General features: G+C 39.0%; 2 protein-coding genes and 1 long non-coding RNA gene across 7 annotated transcripts in view; 2 read left to right on the top strand and 1 right to left on the bottom strand.

Moving 5' to 3' along the window:
- The window catches only part of GMCL1 (germ cell-less 1, spermatogenesis associated), a 46878-nt gene extending 42261 nt beyond the window's left edge, over positions 1-4617 (top strand). The window contains exon 14 of the mRNA XM_061155130.1: positions 2999-4617. Within this exon, the coding sequence (XP_061011113.1) occupies positions 2999-3127 (129 nt within the window). The 3' untranslated portion in view covers positions 3128-4617. The remainder of the gene's footprint in view (positions 1-2998) is intronic.
- Positions 4618-9677: 5060 nt separating this feature from the next.
- Positions 9678-21685, top strand: SNRNP27 (small nuclear ribonucleoprotein U4/U6.U5 subunit 27). 2 transcript variants are annotated; one of them, XR_009694688.1, is made up of 8 exons: positions 9678-9879; positions 10851-10971; positions 11608-11720; positions 12455-12534; positions 15690-15754; positions 16718-16876; positions 20464-20563; positions 21553-21685. XR_009694688.1 is itself a non-coding variant. In XM_061155128.1 (6 exons), exons 1-6 carry the CDS (start codon positions 9693-9695, stop codon positions 16770-16772), a joined length of 621 nt encoding a protein of 206 aa, XP_061011111.1. In that variant the 5' UTR covers positions 9678-9692; the 3' UTR covers positions 16773-17113. The 2 variants fall into 2 exon arrangements, 1 of the variants encoding a protein (XP_061011111.1); XM_061155128.1 differs by lacking the exons at positions 20464-20563; positions 21553-21685 and having other exon boundaries at positions 16718-17113.
- On the bottom strand, positions 17247-26844 carry LOC133064708 (uncharacterized). 4 transcript variants are annotated; one of them, XR_009694692.1, is made up of 4 exons: positions 26394-26765; positions 25375-26118; positions 24629-24725; positions 17247-18329 (listed from the first exon to the last, which is right to left on the bottom strand). It is a non-coding gene; the product is annotated as an uncharacterized LOC133064708 (long non-coding RNA). The 4 variants fall into 4 exon arrangements; XR_009694691.1 differs by having other exon boundaries at positions 24629-26118; positions 26394-26776; XR_009694690.1 differs by lacking the exon at positions 17247-18329 and having other exon boundaries at positions 23897-24725; positions 26394-26762.
- Between the last annotated feature and the right edge of the window lie 68 nt (positions 26845-26912).

Genomic DNA, 26912 nt, shown 5'->3' with positions numbered 1-26912 from the left:
TGGAACAGAAGCAGGCAGTTGGTTTCCAGAGTGGGGAGGAAGCATCAGGAACCTAAGGACACTTTGAGGGTGATGGATATGTCTATTATCTTGAGTATGCTGGTTTCTCAAGTGTATATACATATAGTAGAACTTATTGTATATTTTATATAACTTGTATGTTTATACCTCAGTAAAGACCCTTTTAAAAAATAAAGAAACCAATATCCAACTTCAAAAAAAAAAAAACATAAAGATGCTCTTGCTGTAACCCAGATCAGAAACGAGAACCTTAACTTAAGGAGGATAGTAGTGGGGTGAGGAGATGTTGATGGGTTCTCAAAATTAAGGGGTACACTTGGTAGAATTTGATGCTTAAGTGTGTGTGAGGGTGAGGAAGAAAGCAGTCAGAGATAGTACCTGGCTTTCTGACTTGGGCAACTTTTTTCCCTTATATTTGAATCATAGGAAGGAAAATGAACATGAGTTGGGGGTAAAGAGATGATGAATTCCGTTTAAAGCATATTTGATTTGAGGGCACTGAGGTAAAAATTGGTACGCTGGTGGATAAGTGGGTCTAGAGTTTATCAGCAGTGCCTGGGCTAGGAATAATGATTGGATCAGACAACCTACAGGAAATTATGTTGACAATATGACAGGATGGAAACCTAAGGAACATTGGTATTTAAGGTGTGGGCAAAAAAAGTAACCTGGTGTGAGGTATTTAAGAACTAGGATCAGGAATCAAAACCAGTTGCAAGCATGACAGTACTGATGGCCCAAAAAGAATGGAAACGGTAGGTAGTATTCAGTAGCTGATGGTTTAAACTTGAGTTGCTTTATGTCTAAGCGAAGATTTCTAGTAAGGAGTTGGACTTAAGGATTCTGGAATTTAGAAATAATAGAGCTATAGTAGAAATAAGTAACATGAGCCTCAGAGAAGCAGAAAAGATAGAAAAAAAGGGTGTGGAAACAGATGAAAACTAGGAAGATACCACCACTATGTCTGATGCTGTGATGTGTGGACTTCACTGCTTCCATGCCATAGTGGAAGAAGGAAAATGGAGCTTTTCTAAAGATAAAGGTGCACATATGGATATAAACTGAGCCATCAGGCAGCGTTAAAGGTTTTAACAAAGCAAGAGTTAGGTGTCTAATGGATGGGAAATGGGGATTAGTACAGTGTAATAGTCAGAAGTTGGTATGTCCATTCAGTTCCCAAGTGATAACTGCATGGCTCTCTTTCCCCAGAATTGGATCTTTGACCTACTTTCCCCCACCAACCTTAACTATATTTAGATACCAGAATGCTAATTTTCTTAAGAGTTGTGGGTAGAGAATCTTGCTTTTATCATCAGATACACACATCATCGAAGCCTTTGTCCTCAATAGACTTGGTAAATCTGCCTTGACTCAGGTTATTGCTACAGATGTTGACTAGTCCAGGGTGACTTAAGCATCTGAAGGTCAACTGTGCTTTGACATGCTTGCTCTCTGCAACCCTGTCAGCCTAGGTGATGCCTCATCTGACTTGTCATCATATCCATTTTGTTCACTTAAACAACAAAATATCACTTTGCCCATTTTGGAGACTATAGTGTGTGTGTGTGTGTGTGTGTGTGTAACATTTCTGTTCCCTACCTTCTTTATCCAAATTTATATTGCTGCTCCAACACAGAAGCTGTATCTAGTTGAGCCTTTGTCTGTCACTCAAATGTTCCAGTTTTAGTCCCTCTTCATTGTAGGAACACATGCTTCAGTAGATAATATAAAATTCTAGATTTAAACAGTATTTTATTTTATTTTATTTTTAAACAGTATTTTTAAAGTATATTCTTCAGGGACTTCCTTGGTGGTACAGTGAATAAGAATCTGCCTGCCAGTGCAGGGGACATGGGTTTGATCCCTGGTCCAGGAAGATTCCATGTACCGCAGATAATTAAGCCCGTGCACCACACCTACTGAGCCCATACTCTAGAGCCTGTGAGCCACAACTGCTGAACCTGTGAGCTGCAACTACTGAAGACCGCTCTCCTAGAGCCTGTGTACTACAATGAGGAGTAGCCCCCACTCACCACAACTAGAGAAAGTCCACACACAGAAACAGACCCAGAACAGTCAAATATTTTTTTAATTCTTTCTTTAAGAAGTTTATTCTTTAGAATGTATAAAGATGAAACAAATGCATATTAGTTCAGAGAATATATCCAACTATTGAAAAAATAGAGGAGTTCCCATTTCAGGGCCACTGCTTATACTCTAAGGATTTATTCTTTTCACAAAAACCTGCTGGTAAACGGTTCCAGAGATCTGTAGCATGAGTGAGTGAGGGTTCCGTTTGTAGCTCTCAGGTGTAGCATCAACTCCTGGCTCTGGAATCTCAAGTTGCTCTCATGTGTATTGATGTAACTGAACTTGGAATTGATTTTACGTGGTAATGTATTTTAGGTTCCAAGAGACAAATAACTTGTTTGCATTAGAGATGGTGGGATATCTTAGACAAGAGTGGGAAGGAGCCATGCTTATTGGTGACAATAATGACTCCCCAAGTCATTATTAATGACTCATATCAAGTATTTGCTGTACATAAAGACCATCAGACATAGAAGCCAAATGAGAAGTCTCTGTATTTCTGGGCCGTATCTGTTCATAAAATATTTATAGGTACTTGATAGAAATTTTCCAGTAATGAAAATAACTACCGTTATTGGTTACTTAATATATAGCTGGCTTTGCTGAGCCCTCTATGTGCACTCTCATTTAATCCTAGTATAATCCTATGGAGTGGTTATTCTCCCCCTTTACAGTGAGGAAGCTGCAGTTGATAAAGTCAGTGACTTGGCCGAGGTCACAAAGCTAGTGGGTGGAAGTCTTGAGATTTGAACAGTGACTGTTAGATTCCAGATGCAAACTTTTAACCACCATACTAACCTTTAGTTCACTCGATTCAACAGTTTGGTTCTCTGTTTTATTTTTATACTACTACTATTATCATTAAAGTAACAAATTTGTTTTATAGGAACAAGTAGTGATGAACTTGGACAGCAGGCTTCTGATCTTCCCTTTATATATCTGCTGTAACTTCCTGTATATATCGCCAGAAAAAAGAACTGAAAATAGTCATCATCCAGAAAATCCAGAAAACTGAAGATCTCACCAGTTGGAAACAGTAGCACTTTGAAAACTTTTTGGCCAGCTTTAATTTAATGGCCCTGTAGATATTCACATCTAAGGTGACTAACAATGACAAAGGCCTTACGAACTGTACAGATAATACAGAAGACTACTCTTATCCTCATTACATTTCTATGCATATATGGAAAAGCATTTTAAAGCCAAGAGAATATCTGTCAAACCATTTGCTAATAAAGATATCAACTCATGCTTTTTAATTTAGCATCAGTAGAAAATTGCTATAGGTAAATTTCACATTTCTCTGCAACCATACATAGAGTCAGTTTTCAGCTTGAACTTTGATCCTACTTAATGTTAGTGAACCTCAATAATCCATCTGTTAGTTTCATTTTTATTTGACTAAAAGAATGCTAAAGGAATAACCTGGCCAATTATAAATGCTCTTTCAATTGGTGTATTTAAAGCTGTCCTTAATTTTTTTTCAACTGCTCTTTATGATTCCTCCTACTAGTCAGATATTCTTCCAATCTTTATATGTTATTAATCATTAAATTTTTTTTCATGGTTTTGAAGACTAAGCTGAGGAATTTTTATTTAACTTAAGCATTTTCATGCTTTTTTATTTTGCTTTCCTAGAATTTTAACAAGAAAAAAATCAGCTTCAGACTTTCAAATGATCTTGAATAGGGGAAGAAAGTTAGTTTGATTCTGAGGGTAATCCTTTGCCTTTAATGGTCTTTTCTTTGATTTCTGTACAACTTTATCATTAGGTCACAGATTATTTATGTACCAAATATTATACTTTAAACATTTTCATATTCTGTGATCTTTGAATTATTTATTTTCAAATTTCAGTTGGGAATCCTATTTCCTATTTAAGCTCAGGACTTTATAATCTCCGAATTGAGTGCCTTTGAGTTACACATAATATTAGAAATCTCATAGTAAATGTAAATAAGGTCGGAGGATATCATATAGAAGCTGATAATAAAGCATTAATGTATAAATAGAACTTATTTTTGTCAAAAATGAGATGTACATTTTTCATGATTTATATATGTTCGGTTCTTGGATTTACTGCTATTTTGAAAATAACCATGCTCATCATCTTTCCAGTCAAAGTGAGTACTTTTTGTGGTTAATATATATTTTTAGTATGTTTTAAGAAAAATGGGAATTACTTTTGTGTATCTGTACAAATAATAAATACCCATTTGGAGAAAGAATAAATAACATATAAAATGAACCAAAAAAATAACTCAGTTGAAACCAGAATTTTTTTGCCAAGTTTGATTTTTTTCTAGTTAGATTTAACTTTTAGAACTAATTGCTAGTTTTTATTCCCTAATGATATGTCCATAGATTCATAAAACACTTTTGTTCTTTCAAAATTGATCCTCATGGTGAATTTAAAGGAAGCTTTTAAATGCCTTCCCTATTTCTACCCCTAGAACTGTAGTTTGAATGGTTTTAATACAATAATTTGGCTGTATCAAGAGACTACATTTCTTGTTTTTGTATTTGGCTATATCTCTTTCATGAGATGCTTTTGTTTTTTTCCTGTCTTATTGTAACATCAGAGATTCCTTACCCTTACATAAATTTAAGTCAAATTATTTAAATAACTGAATTTTTACAAATCTTGGGAGTAAAGATAATTAAAGTTTGAGTATATTAGTAAAATTATTTCATTTCACTTGTATGAATTAAATCAAATTGGAATTATATATGGTTCCTGCCCCTTGTTTGTTTCCTAGCCAAATTGCTTACAAACAAAATAATTATTTCTTCAGTCACAAGTAAGTTGTATTCTCACTGGAGAAACCGGTAATTTTCAGCTAGTACTTCACACTGATAGTAAGATCTGTTTTTGTTTTCTTACCAAATACTTTGCATACTTTTCATTCTTTTTAATTGGAATATTTTTAATAAAGTATTAAGTGTCAGCTGAAGTCTTATATGAACTAATATATATGAAGATTTTTTTGTGTTTGTCACCTTTTGCCTTATAACCTTTGCCAAGTCTTTTTTTAAGCTGCAAGGGCTAAAAAATAAGATTTAGCCAACTAATAATTATTTTTACTTGGCTATCAGTAAAGAAGAGGTCCTTAAGAGGAAATATTCTAGAGTTCCATGCTAAATTACTAGAGATATATAAGTATACCTTTCTTTTTCAAAAAATCAATTTGGCTTGAAACTTAGCAAGGTAGTCAAAATTAAATGATTAGTGGTAGTCATTGGTTTTTTACCAAGCATTTAGTAGCCAACATTTTATCACATTTCAAAGTCTTTAAAGAGGATTGATTGCCATCATTAATAAGTAAATTTCAACATCAGATGTAAAAACAGGGTCACTGTGGCTATCTAAGCTAATTAAAAATAAATAGAATTTAAAATTTACTTCCTCAGTCACACTAGACACATTCCAAGTGCTTAGTTAACCACAAGTAACTAGTGGCTACTGTATTGGACAGTGCAAATATAGAGTCTGTTCATCATTGCAAAAAGTTCTATGGAACAGAGGTGCTCTAGAATATTGGACTGTTAACGTTGAAACTGTCAAGAGTTATATTCCCTTAAAGAAGAACCCATGTAAAGAATAGAAAAGGATAATAGAGTGCAAATGGTAGATAACTTATCAATCACCTAGAATGATGTGTTGAATCATAACTTCAAGTAATTTGGACCTAAATCCATTAACTACATTAAAAAAAAAAAAAGTCACAGTAGTTTCCTCCCAGCCACAGAGTTTGCGATTCTTCTGAAAGTCCATGATAAAAGGATACAAAAACAGAAAACCTCAAACACCATCAATCACTGTTAACTAGTGGTCAAACTACCTCTAATTGGTGGTGAAATTACTGACTCAACAGTATGCATTCATTTGTAAAGATAAAGTGAAGTTGCTCAGTCATGTGCAACTCTTTGCGACCCCATGGACTGTGGCCCACCAGGGTCCTCTATCCATGGAATTTTCCAGGCAAGAATACTGGGGTCAGTAGCCATTTCCTTCCCCAGGGGATCTTCCCAACCCAGGGATTGAAGCTGTGTCTCCTGCATTGCAGGCAGATGCTTTACCGTCTGAGCCACCAGGGAAGCCCCCTGTAAGGATAAAAGTAGGATGCTTTTGTAAAGGCTGGTGATTTTACATAAAATAGGACTAGAAAAGGTAAAACAATTTAACCAAGGCTCAAGATAGTACATTTGTAGGAATCACAGATGCTTAATGTTGATTCTTACATAAAGTACATACACTTTTTGGCTTCTCTGGTGGCTCAGTGGTTAAAGAATCCCTCTGCTAGTGCAGGAGAAGCAGGTTCAATCCCTGGGTTGGGAAGATCCCCTGGAGAAGGAAATGGCAACCCGCTCCAGTATTCTTGCCTGGGAAATTCCATGGACAGAGGAGCTTGGCAGGCTATATAGTCCATGGAGTCACAAAAGAGTCAGACACAACTTAGTGACTAAACAGCAACATACACAAATTTGCCATTATTGAAAATTGCCCTGTCTGGTTAGGGAGGGAACTTGTAAATATGATCACAAGAGTTGACAGTACTCCAACCCTACCCCACTGAAGTCATTAAAAGAACCATTAGAATGAGGGAACCTCAAAACGGGATTTTTCTTCAAGATAACAGTGCTAAAAGTACACAGTGACGGATAATCTATATTCTGAGAGAGGGCAACTTGATTAGTAAATAAGGAAGCCTTAGCAGAGCACAGTTTGTGTCCCACATCTTCAGGCAGGGGAGAGGGGGCGCTTTCTTTTCTGCCTGAGGTAAATCTCAGGGCTGTCCCTGAGGAAACTTTACTCCTTTGGTTTTCTCTTTCTCTTCTGTACTTTTTCCCCCCTTTATTTCTCTAAACTGACTTGTTCACACTAATATTTTAAACATGCTTAGGTTTCTCCCATCTTCACAAAACCTCCGGATTTACCTCCACCCATATTTTGCCCTGCCATATTTTGCCCTGCATAAGCCAAACTTCTCAAGAGGATTATGCAAGGAATCCCCTGGTGGTCCAATGGTGAACCTGGGTTCAATCCCTGGTGGAAGAACTAATATCTCAAAAGCAACACAGACCTAAAAAAAAAAGAGGGAGTATACAAATTCTCTCTCCACTGTAAAAGTCATTCACAACTCTATAAAACTGAGTGAACAAAGACTTTGTTGCTAAATCTTTTAGGTTAGATGTGGGTGAGGCTTGGTGTTTTTTTTTGTTTTTGTTTTTCATTTTAACATTTTAAATTAACCACTTTGTTCTTAAAACAGCAGGCTTCTCTTAAAACTTACCTGATAACACTCCTTCTGTTTCTCTGGCTACCCCTTAGTCTCCTTTTGGGGTTCTTCCTCTAGCTGTCTCCAGGCCCTTTTCTCTCAGCCTCCCTGAGTGGCCTCATGCCCTCTCATGGCTTCAAATGAACATCTGTATTCTGATGATTCCTTTTCTGTGTGGTTGCAGCCGAGAGCTCTCCTCCAAGCTCCAGATACACATCTAGTTGGCATCTCCTTTTGGGTGTTCAGAATGGCTCCTCAAATTAGGTCAAGATACATAGCCTTCACCCAAAACTTATATGCCTTATCTTAGCAAATGATGTTACCATCTGCCCAGTTTCACAAGCCAGAATGGATGTCATGCTTGAATCTTCGAACTCTCATGCAGACATCTAAGAATCAAGCTTTTCCAGTTTTACCAATTCTCAAATTCAGCCACTTTCACCTTACCTACTGATAACCACTCCAGTGTAGGTCACTGGAGTTTCCAATCTAGACCACTGTACCTTCCTCCTTAGGTGTTTTGCACCCCCACCTCCCAGTCAAGTCTCCACGTCACCCAGCGTGTTCTCGGAATAAACTCAAATGTGAGTCCCTCCAGTCCTCAAAGCCCTTGAACGAACAGCTCTCTGTTGCTTTTACATCAGGGTAACTTGACCACAGCCTACAAGGCTTCCAGTCTGGTCTTCACACGTTCACTCCTTGCTCTGTAGGTCTCTACTTTTAGCCCATCTGCTCCCTTACCTCTTGCCCTGGCACATGCAGTCTCCTCTGCCTGGACAATCTTTCCCTGTCCCCACCACAAAAGTCACCCCATTTGACCTGGCTAATTTCTACTCATCCTTAAGGTCTTATTTGGACATTATTTCCTCCTGGACACATTCCTTGAGAACCCTTCCCCTCAAACGAGTTAGGTGTCCACTTCATGTGAACTCCTAGTATCTTGTTCTGCCCCTCTCGTGCATCTTGATACTGTTTACTTGTTTGTATCCCTCAGTGGACTGCAAGTACTCAAGAACAGACTTGCTTTTTTCATTGATTAATCCTCTGGTACAGGACTTCCCTGGTGATACAGTGGATAGTAATCAACCTGCCAATGCAGGCGACATGGGTTTGATCCCTGAACCAGGAAGATTCCACATGCTGTGTAACAACTAAGCCCATGTGCCACAAGTACTGAGCCTGCCTGCTGCAACTACTGAAGCCCGAAAGCCTAGAGCCTGTGCTCTACAACAAGAGAAGCCACAGCACTGAGAAGTCCGCGCACTTCAACTAGAGAGTAGCTCCTGCTGGCTGCAACTAGAGAAGGCCCATGTACAGCAACAAAGACTCAGCGCAACCAAAAAATTTTAAAGTTAAAATTTTTTTAATTCTCTGGTGCTAGGTGTGCAATAAATATTTTTGTGAATAACTGTATTAATCATGCCTTTTTAATTGCTTACATTTTCTGGTGTTTTGACATCTGGGGCCTTGCCAAGACTGCCCTTCCCAGGACTAGCTAATTCTGCGAGATAGCAAATGAGTCCCCTTATGAGTCTGACTTTAGTATGTAAGCCAGCTAGTGGGAAGCCCCTACTCTCCTATCACCTCCTTTATCAAACTCACAAGTCAAGGCATTATTCCTCTGCCACAGAACCCAGGGCCAGGTACCAACAGCTCTGGACAGCCCTTAAATCTCAAGACCCGCTGATCAGTCTTAGAGAACCTGCTTAGCCTGCTTCCCAGCCTCTGCTATTCCCGCCAACAAAACTCAACAAAAGCTCTCAGCCATGCTTTTTTCCCCTTGCTCCCTCTGCCTCCTGACCCGCCCTACTGCATCCCCGTGTGGACTTAAAACTTTGCATATGGTAAGTTTAGATTGGTTTGATACGAAATATTTTTTGCCTATGGACAAGATAGTCGGAAAGAACAATGGGGGCGGGGCGGGGGTGAGAACTGTGTTAGGGTGGTTTATATATGGCTTTTTCCTTACATTTCTAGAATAACAACAGGGAGCAGAGGCTTTCCTGGTGGTCAGTGGTAAAGAACCCGTCTGCCAATGCAACAGACAGGATTTCATCCTGGAGGAGGAACTGGCAACCCACTCCAGTATTCTTGCCTGGAGAATTCCATGGACAGAGGAACCTGAAGGGCTACAGTCCATGAGGTCGCAAGAGTGGGACACGACTTAGCGACTAAACAACAACAAAGCACATTCTAATGCCCACCTCGAAAGACGGGAGAGAAGATAGTGAAGCCACCAGGAAAGAGGGGTTGGAGGAGCAGAGATGACAACTCTGTTCTCGAGGGAACCTCTGGGTTCGGATGAGGCGGTATCAGGTTGGAGCAGCCTCTCTTCGCCGGAACCCTGGCGAGTCGTTTGGACGTTTCCCAGTCGGCCGTGAAAGCTCGGTTCCCGGCCCTCCCGGAAGTTGTTGCACAGCCGTTTCCGGGTCGACTTGTACTGGAGGATTCCAAATGGGTCGCAGCCGTAGCCGCTCCCCACGGAGGGGTGAGTCTAGAAGAGACTCTGAGGGTCTGGGGCTCGGTTGGAGATTCGTTTCCACGTTGGTTCCCAGTCTAAGGGCCGCGGACAGGGGGGAACCTTCTCTTCTAAGGAGAAGAGAGGGGGTCTATTGGGAACGAAGACCTGGGCCCTACACGCTTTCAGCCCTCCAGTTTGAAGGCAGTCTTTTACCCAGCTGGGGTTTGGCCGACTCTTTGTCAGCTTCCTGTAATAACTTTTGTTGTACTTGTGGCTTGGGAATTTAGAGTCAGGCCACGGTTCCTCCAATTTCTGGGTGACCGAGTGCAAGTCATCCAGCCCTCCTGCGTCCGAATTCCCGTAATTAGACATCTAGGGTAAATACTACCTTTTAAAAGCTAACATGAGAATGGATGCCACACTCCGTAACGCTCAGCATGTGCTGCCGCCAGATTCTTAAGTGCTCAGGGTTTCCTCCCCAGCTTACAGTAGGGAAATCGACGTTTAGGAGTTTGCGTTCAGGGTGCTCACCTCTTAATGACTTCTGGCCCCAGCCCCCTAAAGGAGAGAGGGGAAGATTTCACATACAACCTCGATTCTGCCCCCTCGTTGGTTTCTATCACCTTCAGCTAATCAGGGTTTATCTTAAAAGTTAAATGAGCCCTCGAACCACAGAGGACTATTGAGCACTTAACAAGTTCTCAATCCGAATTGAGAACTGATGTTTAAGTGTCGAACACACCGGTTTTCCTTGGTTAGTGCGGATAAAAAGAATATGTTTATATATATATATATGTTTTATATATATATATATATAAAATGCATGTTGAAATGGTGGTGGGTGGTTTGGGTTAAATCTATACTGTTAAAATTAATCTCGTGTCTTTACTTTTTAAATGTGACATCTAGAAATGGCTTGCATTATATTACTGTTGGCCGGCTCAGCATCCAGTAGATGTTTGGGGTAATTTTCGACTCTGCAATTTTGTTTTTATTAGAGCGTAGGCGGTCCCGGTCCACCTCCCGGGAAAGAGAACGCAGGCGCCGAGAAAGGTCCCGGTCCCGGGAGCGAGATCGGAGAAGAAGCCGCTCTCGCTCCCCACACAGAAGGCGTTCCAGGTAAGTGCAGCAGAGCAGAAGTTTTACCACAGCTGCGTAGTCGCTGCTCTTGACTTTGTTGTTATCGCTTACAAAGGGACCTACGGTTTCATGACATCAGCGGAACTTTATCCCACTTTATTCTAAACCTAACATTCCCATTGGTAAAATGGGGTTGATAACATTCCACATAGTAGAGTTGCCTTGAGGAGTAAATGAGAATACATGAAAAGCACTTAGCAGGAGTAAGAAATAAGCGTTTTGTATATTATAGTCTTATTTTTTTATAAACTTTTGGTGATAATAGTTTGGTCAACCATATAATCAAGAGTGTGAGATCTTGGAAGAATCTTAGAAGTGGACTCTGATTCTTAATAACCATCAAATACACTTTTTGTTTTCTTTTTTCTGCCTTACAAAAACGTTTTTGTCCTAGCTATACTGAGTGTAACTGATAAACAATGAATAATTTTTTGTTAATAGTCAGGGCCTAGGCAGAACTTTCTTCCTCTTTCTGCTTTGGGGAACAAATTCCTTCCTCTGGAGTCCGGCTTTTGTTCAGCCTTTACCTTTCATGCATTCATGTATATCTGTGCTCGTCAACACAAGTCACCAGGTATGTCTCTGTTTCTGACATCTTTCCTTATTAAATATTAGGTCTCCAAGACGACATAGATCCACATCTCCTTCCCCTTCTCGACTGAAAGAAAGAAGAGATGAGGAGAAGAAAGAAACAAAAGAAACAAAGAGCAAAGAACGTCAGATAACTGGTAATATTAGATAAATAACTGTAGGAAATGTACAGCCTTGTTTAGAAATTCAATTAAGAAATTAAGTATAATTTTTGAACATTTAGCTATTTAAGTTTTTGACAGTATTCAATAGGGGCTTCCGCAGTGGCTCATTAGTAAAGAATCTGCCTGCAATGCAGGAGACACATGTTCAATCCTTGGGTTGGGAAGATCCCTTGGAGGACAAAAAGCAACCCACTCAGCTCTTCTTGCCTGAAAACTCACATGGACAGAGGAGCCTGGCGGGCTACAGTCCATGCCGTTGTGAAAGAATCAGATATGACTGAGTGCACACACACATAGTGTTCACTGCATATGGTTTTGAGATTTTGTTTTAATTGTACCCTAATTACTAGTAATTTGGTGCTCTTGATACAGGAAGGACAGTTAAAAAGATGAAAATATTCTATTTTGGAAGTCTCTTCACTGATGTTGAAGGTGGTCCTTCCTAAAGATGCCAAGCATAAAAAAAAAAAAAAAGATGCCAAGCATATCCTTTTAAGCAATCTCTTAGAATGGAGGATGGAGACCACACTTCTTCCTTGCACCTTAAGTTATATTCTATCCAGTTTGAGGGATTTTTCATTAAATTCAAGTCTTTAGCTAATTGTTTAGTATATTCTCTGCTGGTAAAGTGGAACAACTATTAATCTATTGCCAGCTCTCTTTTTTATGTATAAAATTAGTTTAAAATGTATCACTTATTTTTGTAGAGGAAGACTTAGAAGGCAAAACAGAGGAAGAAATAGAAATGATGAAGTTAATGGGATTTGCCTCCTTTGACTCCACAAAAGTAAGTAAAACATGTAGCCAGTCAAGTATTCTTAATGTGAATTGATCTGCCCCATTTTTCAATATTCTTTTACTATCACTTGTAATTTCTTCCAATGATAACAAGTTTATTCTGTTAGAAGACAGTAACTATTTGTGTGAAGGGATTTGAAAGCAAAGACAAGGAAGTTGTGGGCTGCCATTGGAATTCAAGGAGTATTTGCTTGGGATATTTGAATTAGATCTTAAAGGGCCAGTAGAGGTGATCAGACAAAGAAGAGGAGGAAGATCATTTGAAGTAGAGGGAAAAGCTCACAGAGATGCCCTGTCAGCGTGAAGCAGCATAGAGTATTGGAGGAGGTTCAGATTCAGTGACTAGAGAAAGGGTGTTGATGGGCTGATGACTATAGATGGGGCTAGAAATAGAGGTAGGAGGCAACTCACAGAAGGCTGATATCCTTAGCCATACTGAGGAATATAAGTTGATTATTTTGGTGATGAGAGGAAGCAATGGTATTTAAGCAAGGGAGCAACAGAATATATGTATGTTTAGAAAGATGACCTGAGACCTCATGGAGGACAAACAAAAGACTGGGAGTACTGCCCAGTCATGCAGTGAAAGATGATGAAGGTCTGACCTGAGGAGAGAGGCTGGAATACTGAGAACAATTCAGAAGCAAGAGCTAGTGGTGGTGGGAATGGAGGTGAGTAGTCAGTGATGACTCTGAGGTGTCAGGCTGATAGGGTTAACCAAAGAAAGGATTGTAGGAAAGGGAAGTGCTGTGAAACAGAATGAAAAGCAGCTGCCAGATAAAGATGGCGTTGCAAGCTGCATACATATCTCATAACTCAAGAAGAGGGATTGACAGGAATTTGAATGCTCTCTAGCCCTGACCATCGTATTGAAAAGAATAAGGAGGTGGGGAGGCAAAAGAGGGAAGGGTTGTGGAGTGGGAGATGGGGTAGAGAGAAATAGAGCAAAGGGGAGATGGAGGGAGAGAGGAAATTGAATGAAGAGAGAAGGGAGGATAGAGAGAGGAAGCTATTAAGAATAGACAAAGAGAGTGTGTGTGGAGAGAAAATAAATTTTTAAAACTTTCTTTATAGAATTTTGAGTCCTTTTCATTTTGCAAGTAGAAGTTGTAATCTCTGAGGAGAGGTGTCAAAAGTAATCCACTTCCCCTAATCTTGTGTTCCATTATGTCATGAATGGAGTGGGGTAATCGCAGATGCTCTAAGAGCATCTAACTAATGTCATTCTGTAGGATTCCCGTGTATTTTTTAAATGACAGTGTGTGGCCTAAGAGGATTACCAGAGGCATGACTGTTTTGAGGTGAGAAAATTAAGAATGAGCTCTTTGATTCTCACAAATGGTTATGTGAACCCCATTTTAAATTTAATGCAATTTCTATATCAGGTTTTTTTCTTGACTATACCAGTTCCTTATTTGCTATTCCAATGAGGGTTTTGTAAGTAAACTGGTTTATTAATACATATATTGGATGAATAAAAATATTTTCAAAATGAGACAACTAAATTTCACTGTTTTTAGAAGAATAGTGAAGGACCTTATTAGAATTCCTGGTTTTTTGGTTTTTTTTTTTTGGTTTTACTATTGCCTGACATGTTTAGAATTCTTGAGAATCAGATGTAAAGATGGAACCACTACTTTTAAATGTAGTAGTCTGTGCTGAAGATGTTTGTTTATAAAGGAAAAATTAGGTGAGAATTTATAGATTCCATAAAAATTATGGAGTACCACAAGAACAAATGATGTCAGTTGTTTTTTTAATGACATCAACAAGGATGTTAATTCATACGCAGTTGGCTTCAGGACTGTCAGTTATAGTTTCTCAGCTCATTTGTATTTTTCAGTAATGTGTATCTTGTAATATTTCATCATCATTCTATGGTGGAACCTCTTCAAATGCCAAATTAGTCACTTATTTTCCCTTCTATTTTAACATTCTAAAAAATTTCAAAGTTGGTTTTGTTTATTTATGGACAAATTTTCTATTCCAACATGTAAATGAGAAGAGAGCTGAAAAAAGAGCTGAAAATATACAACTCTACAAATAGTTTTAAAAAATCAGTTAGCCTTTAGTAATTGAACTTAGTAAAAAAGATTAATGGACTTTCCTGGTGCCTCAGTGGTAAAGAATCAGCCTGCTAAATGCAGGAGACTTGAGTTTGATCCCTGGGTGGGGCAGATCCCCTGGAGAAGGAAATGGCAACCCACTCCAGTATCCTTGCCTGGGAAATCCCATGGACAAAGGAACCTGGCAGACTATAGTCCATGGGGTTGCAAAGGGTCGGATGTGACTTAGTGACTAAACTACAACAACAGTGTGATGTTACACATGGTGATCATGTAGATGTTATCATCATGATTAGACATCGTGATAATTGGAGGGTAGAAAATGAGGGAATTGTGAGGAAAGCACAGTTAACATTCTGTGGGAGTTAGAGGAGAGAGCTCTTCCTAGCAGCTGGGTCATTTGACTTGGGCCTTGAAGAATGCACAAGAACCAGAGGGTTGAAGATTGGATGGGCGTTAAGAAGGCAGTTTAGGCATGAGGAACAGAAAGTGGTGAGTTCATTTTGCTGAATCAGAAGACCCATAAAGGAATTAATGAAGAAGAAAGTCTGAGATACAAGTGATACAACATTAGTACCTGTTACCCTGATTCTTGATTTAAAAATCAAAATTTCAAAGCCTATGCAAGAAATGGGATTATGTACGAATGGTGACTGATTGAGAATCCCATCAGTTCAGGTCATAAGTTAAATTTTTGTGAATGTGAATTTTTCTAGAGGAGATATCCATAACTTGTATTTGGTTTTGAAGAATGCTCTGACCAGAAAAGGTGAGGCTCTGCTACCTACTTTCCCTGCATGCCTTGCACATAATACATATGAGCATTTGTTGGTTTGAATATTGGTATTTGCTTATATGTGACTAAAAATGTGAACAGAGTTATAACACTTGGGAGTTCCTGGGATATCATCAGGATCTGAAAATTCTTTCAGTCATTGGACTACATCATGCTTAAATGAATCTTGCCATTAAAGAGGTCTGTGGAATCCAGCTCTTTGATCAAGTCATTTACTGTATTCTTTCTCTTGTGTGTTTGTTTGTGTATGTGTTTTGGTTTTTGTTTCTTGCTTTTCTCCAGGGGAAAAAGGTGGATGGCTCTGTAAATGCCTATGCCATAAATGTGTCTCAGAAGAGAAAGTATAGGTATGCATAGCTGCCATTATTACGTTTGAACTAATATAAATTATATGCTTGGGAAAGAATTGGTTTTGGGATAATCATGTTTCTGGAAATGTAGCAGTTTTCTATACAATCCCTTACTTTAGTGAGGTTTCCATATTTTTCCTTGATTTAATCTTCCTTGTTTATATTGTTGTATGTTAAAATAATTTTAAATTTACCTGTGAACCAGAAACTATTACAGAGAAAGGGTAGTTGGCTTAAATATTTTAGATTATAAGTAGTTCTTTCTTCAAAATAGCATAATCTCAAGTCTTTAGACTTTAATTTCATTATAATTATAGGTTTTAAAATAGATTCCTCCTGAATTATTTATCTAAATTGATTATGTAAGGATTTCAACTATAAATGCCTTTCTGTTAAGTATAGGCATATTTTATTAATACCACAAAACAAACCAATCCATACTTGAAATCTCAGTGCATGAACAGGAAAGTCAAGACATCTTCAAACGTTGTCTTTTTCTCTACATTTATCACTTCAGTTAATTTAGACTAATACTTCAGTTAATTTAGGAATATGAATGGTGTGATTTGAGACTGCTGTGAGTTAAAATACTAGAATCAATAGTCCACTGTAAAATTACCTTCAAATAAGGTCTTATGGGGGGAACTAGTACAGTGTGTAATCAGATTTGCTTGATAGGTACCCGTTTGAAACTCTTCTCTGTTTTCCTTAAACTTGGTAGGTGTTTAGTGTTACTTAAATATGGATTTTCAATTGATTTTTTTTTAAGTCTGTAGAATCTTCCCAAATAATATGAAAATATATTTCCATACTTTTGTTTAGATTTTGACTTTGAATACTTATTGCCCTAAACGTTGCCATTTTAGAAATAGTTTATAGTTTTAACTTCTGAAGCATATGATTATTTCTTTTATAAGACAAACCCACAATTTTTTTAATAAATAAATTTTCTCATCATAGGCAGTACATGAATCGAAAAGGTGGATTCAACAGACCTTTGGATTTCATTGCATGAGCTGAATTGTTGAAGAATGATGTTTTTTCCCTCATCTTAAGAACAGTGGATTTTTGTATTTAATACGCATCAAAAACAGGATCACAGTCCTTCCTCCTTGTAAAGTAAGAAAATTTTATTTATGATGTGTGTAGTTCACTTACCCTGCCTCAAGAAAAAAAAGTTAAATATTACATTTTTTTCCTTTAGGAAATATCGTTTGGGGCAGTCATCAACCCCATTTTTTTGTCCTTATTCCTATGGAAACTGTATATGTTTTTCTCTTGGATGCTCTTTATGACTTTTTAAAATACATAAAAGTGATTTGGAAGTAAGTTTCTCAAATAAAGCAATAATTTCTACCCTTTTGTATTTGATATTTTTATAACTAGAAAAAAAAGGATCTCCCTACACATTTTCTTTTTTCATCCATAGATTTAGATATCATGATTCTTCATAGGTTTAAAAGTTAGAATATTGAAAAAATATAACTGGATTTTTTGTGTCTTCTGTGTTTTTTGCCCCCTGCCCCAATACTGTATTTCCCCAGTTAAAAAGCAATACATGCTTATTCAGTTCAGTTCAGTCACTCAGTCGTGTCTGACTCTTTGTGACCCTATGGACCACAGCACGCTAGGCCTCCCTGTCCATCACCAACTCCCAGAATTTACCCAAACTCATGTCCATTGAGTTGGTGATGCAATCCAACCATCTCGTCCTCTGTCGTCCCCTTCTCCTCCTGCCCTCAATCTTTCCCAACATCAAGGTCTTTTCAAATGAGTCAGCTCTTCGCATCAGGTGGCCAAAGTATTGGAGTTTCAGCTTCCACATCAGTCCTTCCAATGAACACCCAGGACTGATCTCCTTTAGGATGGACTGGTTGGATCTCCTTGCAGTCCAAGGGACTCTCAAGAATCTTCTCCAACACCACAGTTCAAAAGCATCAATTTGTCAATGCTCAGCCTTCTTTATAGTCCAACTCTCACATCCATACATGACCACTGGAAAAACCATAGCCTTGACTAGATGGACCTTTGTTGACAAAGTAATGTCTCTGCTTTTTAATGTGCTGTCTAGGTTGGTCATAACTTTCCTTCCAAGGAGTAAGTGTCTTTTAATTTCATGGCTGCAGTCACCATCTGCAGTGATTTTGGAGCCCCCAAAAATAAAGTCAGCCACTGTTTCCACTGTTTCCCCATCTATTTGCCACGAAGTGATGGGACCAGATGCCATGATCTTAGTTTTCTGAATGTTGAGCTTTAAGCCAACTTTTTCACTCTGCTCTTTCACTTTCATCAAGAGGCTCTTTAGTTCCTCTTCACTTTCTGCCATAAGGGTGGTGTCATCTGCATATCTGAGGTAATTGATATTTCTCCCAGCAATCTTGATTCCAGCTTGTGCTTCTTCCACCCCAGCATTTCTCATGATGTCCTCTGCATGTAAGTTAAATAATCAGCCTTGACATACTCCTTTTCCGATTTGGAACCAGTCTGTTGTTCCATATCCAGTTCTAACTGTTGCTTCCTGACCTGCATACAGGTTTCTCAAGAGGCAGGTCAGGTGGTCTGGTATTCCCATCTAAATAAAAAACACCTTGGGAGAAATCAGAAGGTAGGGGAAAAAACCAAAAATCACCTATAATCTACCCCCAGAATGTTAACATTTTGGTATTTATATTTCCAGGCTCCTATGGGTGTATATTTCTTGCCCCTAGCCAAAGAGACCGGATGCTGCTTTCTTTGCTAATCCTTTTTCTCCTGTGTACTATGAACGTCTGTTAAATGCTCTTATAAATTCTTTGGAAACTTAGGTTTTAGTAGCTACTTGGTTATACGGTAATTTATTAACTAATCTTTTATTGGTGAACATTGGCTTCCCTTCCAAGATTTGCTGTTATAATTAAAGCTATGAGTAGATTATTTAGGTTGTAAGGGAAAAAAAGCAAAACACAACACCCATGAAGTAGTATCCCTGTTGCATGTATCTTTTTGTACTTGTTGCCTTATTTGCTCATGTTTAGTTCTTGGAGGTGGCATTGCTGGGTAAGAGAAAGGTGCATGCTTTACCCTTTATGTGCATGCTTAAGGCTTTTGATACATGTATGGTTAGAAGGCTAACACCTAAGCATCACCAGTAAAGTATGAGCATTCCTGTTTTGTATACGTGTACCAGTATTGAGTGTTTGGTTTTTTTAAGCTTCCAGTCTGATGGTTAAAATAATGGTATTTGGTTTTGTTTAGTTTCTAAGGAAGATGTATGTTTTTAGACTGTATTAGCCCTGTGTATTTCTTTTGTGAAATACTAATTTCAAACCTTGGCTCCATTTGTCTTTCAGCAAGCTTTTCTTTTTCTTATTTGAAGGAATCTCCTTTTCTAATGACCATTATCTATTCTGTTTCCTGTCTCACTGATATTTGAGGCTTTGTGGCTAGATTTTTAATTTGGTTGGGGGTGGGGGAAGTGTTGAGTAACCAATATAAACACATGGAACACAATATGATGTGCTAACTGTATCCTTTTGGAGATATTCCATGAATACATAAGCATATAATTTATATGTATATGTGTCTTTTATTACTCAAATTTAAGCAAACTTTACACTCTATTTTGCACCTATTTTTTCACTTACTACCACATCTTAAGATTGTTTCTTATCAGAGTAGGTAATATTCAGTTCAGTTCAGTCACAGTTGTATCTGACTCTGCAACCCTGTGGACTGCAGTTCGCCAGGCTTCCCTGTCCATCCCCAACTCCTTTTCTAATGATTTTATTTATTTTATTTTTGGGTGGGCTGGGTCTTTTTGCTCTGCAGGCTTTTCTCTAGTTGCAGAGGGTGGGGGCTACCCTGTAGTTGTGGTGAGCTGTAGTTGTTGTAGCTGTAGTGAGAAGCATGGGCTTCTCACTGCAGTGGCTTCTCTTGTGGAGCACAGGCTCCAGGACGCACAGGCTTCAGTAGTTGTGGCTCTGGGGCTCAGAGCACAGGCTCAGTAGTTGCGGTGCACAGGCTTATCTGCTCCACGGCACATGGGATCTTCCTGGATCAGGGATCAAACCTGTGTCTCTGTCATTGGCAGGTGGATTCTCTTCCACTGAGCCATCAGGGAAACCTTATTGCCTCTTTTTTTAAGGGTAGCAATTATAGTTGGTTAAATGTGCTACACCAGCTGTACAGCCTGTAGTACCCACTGCACAAGTGTCACTACCCCAAGCAGTTGGGGTATTGGGTTATTTTGCTTAGACTTTTTGCCAAATGAGTTGAGTAGATTCCCATATCCTGACCCTCCGAAATACAGCCTATCTGTAAAGTATCTGCGATAAGGACTGTTTCTGATCCCATTTGTGCACATCTAAAGAAAAGCACACCCAGTTGTCTTATTGGGAAGCTAAAATTTCTGGAATGAAATAATATGCTCCAAATCAAACAATGGGTATTTAGATTGTCATTTTAGTGTGGTGTTCGGTATGATTGTCATTTCAGCACACTAACTTGAGATCCTCAAGGCAGCATACTTTGTAAAGAAATAATCTGAGAATACCTAATAGAGCAATAGGTTCACTCTCTGTGAGCTAACACCAAAGAAATGGAAGAGGAAGAAATCTTTAAAGATCTAGAGATGAGATCAAGTCTTGCTTTGAAGGAACTTTTATCCATCAGATCATCTGATTCTGTAAGAATAACAAAGATGGAGCATTCTTGTCTTCTTCTAACAGGCTGCTCCTCTCAGAAGACATAAATTCTGCCAAATCTTCTAAGTATCCAAATGTCAGAGTGCTCCAGGGCCCAACCCCTAGACTCTCCTGTCTGCCTCTGGTGAGTTATCCCTTCACAAAGCATCAAATGTCTTCTGCTGTGGCTCTCCATTGTATACTTCTAGCCTTACTGTTTCACTGAATTCCAGTCTTGTAGATGCACTTGGATTAGTAGGCACCTCAAATTTAAGATGAATTGACTTCTCATTTCCCTGCCCAGTCATCTTCTCTCAGGCTTCCCCATCTCAGTGAGTGGCCTCTCCATTTATACCTTTGCACAGAGCGAAACTCCCTAGGCTCATCCTTCGCTCCTCTCTTTCTCCTGTGTGGCACATTTGATTCATTAGAAATCCCTTCAGCTCTAACAGAGTATATTTTGAATCCAACAACTTTTTCCCCCCATATTTATTGGTATATAATTGACAAATGCAAGTTTAAGATATTTAAAGTGTATATTGTGGTGATTAGATGTACATCAAATCTGACCATTTTTCACCCACCTATACTAACAGAAGCCATCTCTAATAGATTTCCTTCCCTCCCTTCTGCCTCAGTTTATTCCCTACCTAGCAGCAGAGTGAACCTTATAAATGTACATCTGGTCATTGCTTCTGGCTCTGATGGCTTTCTATCATTTAGAGTGAAGACCAGTCCTTATTGTGGGTCAACACATCTGTATAGTTTGGACTGTGGCTTCCTGCAGCCTCACCCCTTGCTACTGCATGCAGCCACACTACTTGCCTCTTTGCTGTTCCTTAAAAATAGATATACATCTACCTTAAGAGTCTTCCTACTTGCCTTTCCTCCTGGAATATCCCTCCTCTCCCTCCTCCCACCTTTCAAATTTACATGGTTAGCTTCTTTATATTGTTCAGGTCACTGCTTAAAATAAGGTCATTCCTGACTACCTTGTCCAAAACAGCAGCCTCCCCTTCCCTCTCTATCCTTTTACCCTGTTTTACTCTTTTTTATTTAGCTTATTTTATTTTATTTTATTTATTTATTTTTTTTAGCTTTTTTTAAATTGAAATAAAATTCAACCTATTAAAGTATATCATTTCAGAGACTTCCCTGGCGGTCCAGTGATGAGGACTCTGCATTAACTTGCAGGAACTAAGATCCCACAAGCCCCATGTGGCATGGCCAGAAATAAATAAAAGTATACCAGTCAGTGGTTTCAGTATATTGACAGAGTTATGTATTTATTGCCAGTAATTCTAAAATATTTTCATCATCCCCAAAAGGAACTCCATGCTCATTAACAGCTGCTTCTCATCCCTCCCCATCCATCTTACCCTCCACCCCAGAAACCGCTAAATGTACTTTGTCTTTAAAGGTGTATCTATTCTGGACATTTTCATGTAAATGGACATTTCAAATGGATGGAATCACACAATATGTGACATTTTGTGTTTAGCTTCTATTGCATAGCAGTGTTTCCAGATTCATTCATCTTGTATCATAAACAGTACTTAAAGGGCTTCCCAGGTGGCTCAGTGGTAAAGAACCCGCCTGCCAGTGCAGAAGACAGACTTGGGTTCAATCTCTGGGTTGGGAAGATTCCCCTGGAGGGGGAAATGGCAACCCACTCCAGGATTCTTGCCTGGAGAATCCCACGGACAGAGGAGCCTGGCAGGCTACAGTCCATAGTGTTGCACAGAGCCAGACATGACTGAAGGGACTTAGCGCACACACATCCCTTTTTTATAGTTTATAATACTCTATTCTGTGGATGTGTGTGCATGTGTGTGTGCATGCTCAGTCGTGTCTGACCCTTTGCAACCCCATGGATGTAGCCAGCCAGGCTCCTTGTCAGTAGAATTTCCCAGACAAGACTACTGGAGTGGGTAGCCATTTCCTTCTCCAGGGGATCATCCCGACCCAGGGATCAAACCCGATTCTGTCTCCAGCATTGGCAGGTGGGTTCTTTACCACTGTGCCACCTGGGAAGCCCCCACATGTCACATTGTAATTTATAATTCATCAGTTGATGGGAATTTGGGTTGTTCCACTTTTTTGGCTATTATGAATAATGCTACTATGGACGTTTGTATCCAGGTTTTGTATGAACAAATGTTTTCAGTTCTCTTGGGTATATAGCTAGGAGTGCTATTACTGGGTTATACAGTTAAACTCCATGTTTAACTTTTTGAAGCACTGTCTGTTTTCCAAAGCAACCACACTGTTTTATATTCCCACTAGCAATTTGTGAGGGTTCCAGTTTCTCCACATCCTCTGCAGTTTCCTTTTCCTTATAGTCTATCAGTGCCTGACACACTCTGTATTACTGTCCTTGAACTTTCAGAAGCAGGGCTTCTGTCTTGTTAGCTGCTGCAGCCCCAGCACCACAAGTGCCTGGCACCCAGTAAAGCACTCAACGAATACCTGTACCTGAATGTAATCTAGTGACATTTCTTCACTTAAGGACTTCTCAGTGTTGTTTTTAATTTTTATTGGAGTATAGTTGATTTACAATGTTGTGTTAGTTTCTGCTCTTCAGCAAAGTGAATCAGTTATACATATATCCACTCTTTTAAGATTCTCTTCCCATATAGGTCATTATGGAGTACTGAGTAGAGTCCTTTGTGCTATACAGGAGGTTCGTATCTATTTTATATATAGTAGTATGAATTCGTCAATACCAGTCCCCCAATTTATCCCTCCCCCCTTTTCCTCTTGGTAACCGTAAGTTTGTTTTCTGCATCTGTGACTCTATTTTTGTTTTTTAAACAGGTTCATTTGTACCATTTATTTTTAGATTCCACATATAAGTGATATGTGATATTTGTCTTTCTCTTTCTGACTTAAACTTCATTCCACTTCCCTAAGTTTTTAAGTTAACCTTTAGTTATCCAACTCTTAAATGAGCACATTTTTCCTATAAAAATTTTAAAACATGACTGCTTAATCCCTTTTGAGCAGGCCTGATTCACTGTGAATCCTTTGTAGTGTTTCCTTCCAGACGTGCATGCGTGTGTGTATATATATATATATATATACATACACACATGTAGCAGACTTAGTGTTAGAAATGAGGGGGAAAGCCCAGTTTGAGATGTTTGGTTTGTTTCTTGTTTTTTTAACACAGATAATATGCTACAGGGATCATCTTATAACTCAGCTATTTACTCAGCACTGCCTTGGAGATGTTTCCATGCATATATATATATATATACTCGTCTTTTTTTTTTTTTAACTTCTGCATAGTGTTCTGTGTAATGTGTGTACCCGTTTAGCCATTGCTCTGTTTTTAAAAGTATCAAATATTTGTGGAGTAATTAACTTTTGCAGATCAGTGTTTTTAAAGGTTTTTACATTTTAATTTTGTGATACTGTATATCATTATGTTAGAGTGTCCCAGGTAGCCACAAAGAAAGGGATTAATACTAAGACAGTAAATCACAGTCCTGATTTTTACACTTCGAAAAATAAAATCAGTTCCTCAGAAACTTAGAAAACAAAATTCATTTTAATGTCATTGTAAGTAGTGTTTTTTAATTCAACATTCAGCAGTTCTGAAACTTTTTAGACAGTTAAGGATTAGAATACCAACAGTTGTCTTCTCTGCACTCTGAGGTACTCAACTGAAATGCACCTGTCTGTCAGAAGTTCCATTGCATTTAATAAACCTGCCATTCAGCACTGGTATTTACATACTGTCCTTTGCCCACCTAGAGTATAAACCCCTCAGAGGAAGGAAACTAGGGCTTTTAAAAAAAATACAGTAAAGATTATTTGACAAATACAGTCTTTTGTGCTTCCCATTTTCAATATATTTTTAGTTTCCAGTTCTATCAGTTTAGCTTAATACCTGCTCAAGGATATAAACTGTTGTCAGCCTATGTCTATCCTATTTCACATAGCTTTTTACTTAAAATTCTGGTCATAAAATTTAGGTTAAAACATTCTGGAATTTCAAGTTCTTATTTTGAGGGTTTTGCCTATCCATCTGTTAGTGCTTGTGTAATGCCTTTGAAGTGCTAGATGCTGGGGGTAATCACTTCTTCATTTTAGGATTTCAATTCTTCAAAATCTATACTTTCAGATTATCTAACTGGTCATTGTAATATATTTGTATAAAATAATTGCTAGAAAAACAAGAAAAAACCCTTTGTTTTATACTTACTGCTTGATGTCCAGTAGGTGGCATCAGACACCATTTGGAGTTCTTCATGATACTAATTTCCTAGTTGGTGTTTCTGGATTACTGATTTCTCCCTCCGCTGCCAGGGAACAGAAAGAGGTCCATTCCTTAGTCTTAATTCTCTGATTTTATATATTATATAATTTATTTTTGTTTGGAATTTAAGCTAAACCTGTCGGTGTATAAATGGTTCCTTTGCTATATCTGACTCAGATTTCAACCATTTTTCCTTTTTTAATTTTATAAGTGTGATTTTCAGTCAGGCTAACTCCAGGGGAAGGATCATGATTTTGAAATAAGACTGGCTTTTTTAAAAAAAAGAGTTGAGGGTAAGAGAAAGAATAAAGAGATGCTAAATGTTCATAATAAAATCAAAGAGAAAATATGGAAGTATACAGAATCCAAAATTAAGAATGAAATCAGTGTTTTTACTATCAGTAAAAACTATATTCATTACTATTTTCAGATTTGTTTTACAAATAACGTGCAGTTAAAAATAATATCTTCATAATTTTTATAAACTTATATCCCCAATTCTAGCTTTTTGTGTTTTGAAAACTTTTATCTTCAGTGTATTTATTAATTGCCGTAAAGAATCAGCTTTTAGATCCAATTAACCATTAAAACCAGAAAATGTGTTCTATATGTCAGGACTGGGTTACTCTATTCTTCTTCTTTTGAGTTTAATGGATTTATCAACCATTAGAAAAGACATATTTAAAACTTACCATCATGATTACATGTTTTTCTTTCTTTCCCCCGTGTTTGTCAGTGTTTGTGACTCATGGAGATCCGGTTCTTAATTCCTGTTTTTTAGAAAAACTATCACCTATTGTATGGGCTTTGGGTGAAACAGATCTAGGTTCAGTTTCCATTTCTGCCTGAATAGATGTCTAAGAAAGTCATTTAGCTTCTCTGGGCATCAGTTTCCTTATGTGCAAAATGTAGATAATTAACCTATCTAATGGGGTTATGTTGAGGATTAGCAATAATGTAGGTAAATTACCTTACAAGCTATTGTTTTCACATATTGGCAACAATAAACTTTTTTAAAGCTTTGTTAAATATGTTCATGCTTTACTCATTTCTATATTCAGGAATCTCAATTTACCAAGAGTTTTATTTCAGTTTTTTTAAATGGAGTTGTCAGTATATTAACAGCGTAACTTGGGTCTCAGATAGCTCAAGGAACAACTCTTAAAATTTTTAGTTCTGTTCTACGTACATTTATATTGGTACCACACACACAAAAACATCATTTATAGCCATCTTGAATAGGAAGTATTCTTTTTGAATGTTTTCCTCTAGAATTAAAAGGGAAGGAAAGACTGAAAGAGATGTCAAACAAATCTCAGAATTCAACGTCAGTCTGCAGGTACGGGAAGTTTCTGAGCTGTTAAAATCCACTCGCAGGAGGGAGTAATTGGCCAGCACTCAGGGCGGGGTGTACAGCCTCACGATTCCAGTGCTTTCTGGAGAGAGAAAAAAAACGCTGGGTGGCGAGCACTGAACACGAGACAGTCTCCCCCGCCGAGTGCTACAGCCACGTGGCGCTAGCCGGAGCCCCAGGCCCACCGCCCTACCGGGCTGTCGGCGGGGCTTTCGGCCCCGAAAAGCCTGGAACCTCCGGGCCGCAGCTAGCAGGCCCGGGGATCTGGCCCCGAACCCGAGCAGGGCAGAGCGCCCAGGTGAAGCGCGGTGCCAGCTTCCACTCTAGGGACGTCCAGCAGATCCCCGGAACTTTTACCCGGAGACAGGTTCCGGCAACAGGTCCGAGGCGGGGTCGGTGAATCAGCGCTGCTCGGTGCCCGGGTCAGCCCTGCGATCCAATGCCAGATTCGGGTAGGAATAGCCCGGCGTCTAACCTCCAGCCACTCAGGGATCGCTAGCCAGGGCAAAGATGACGTCATCGTAGCTGGGCGGTGTCGGAAGGTTCCACCAATGGGAGACAGGCAAAGTGGCTTGCTTTCTGTAGCTCTTGGCCAATACTAACAAAGCAAAAGGGGGCCCGGTTGTCCGTATAGAACCAATGGAAAACAGGGAAGGAGCACGAGGCGGAGTTGAGAATCCTGTCACCAATTGGAAAGAGGAGGTGGAGCCCGGGCCTTGTCAAGCGTGACCAACCAGGGAGAGGAGCGGACTCTGAGGGGTGGGGCCGTAGTGCCTTCCCCCAATCGGACAGGTCCGAGGGCGGGGAATTCTTTAGGGCGCCCAATGAGGAATGCAGCCGAAGTGGGCCTGTCAAGAGAAGGGCCTGGGGGCGGGG

The sequence above is a fragment of the Dama dama genome, chromosome 11, assembly GCF_033118175.1.
Source record: "Dama dama isolate Ldn47 chromosome 11, ASM3311817v1, whole genome shotgun sequence".
In the NCBI taxonomy this organism is placed as follows: domain Eukaryota; kingdom Metazoa; phylum Chordata; class Mammalia; order Artiodactyla; family Cervidae; genus Dama; species Dama dama.
Note: the sequence above shows the minus strand (reverse complement) of the source record. Positions and strands in the feature narration are given on the sequence as shown.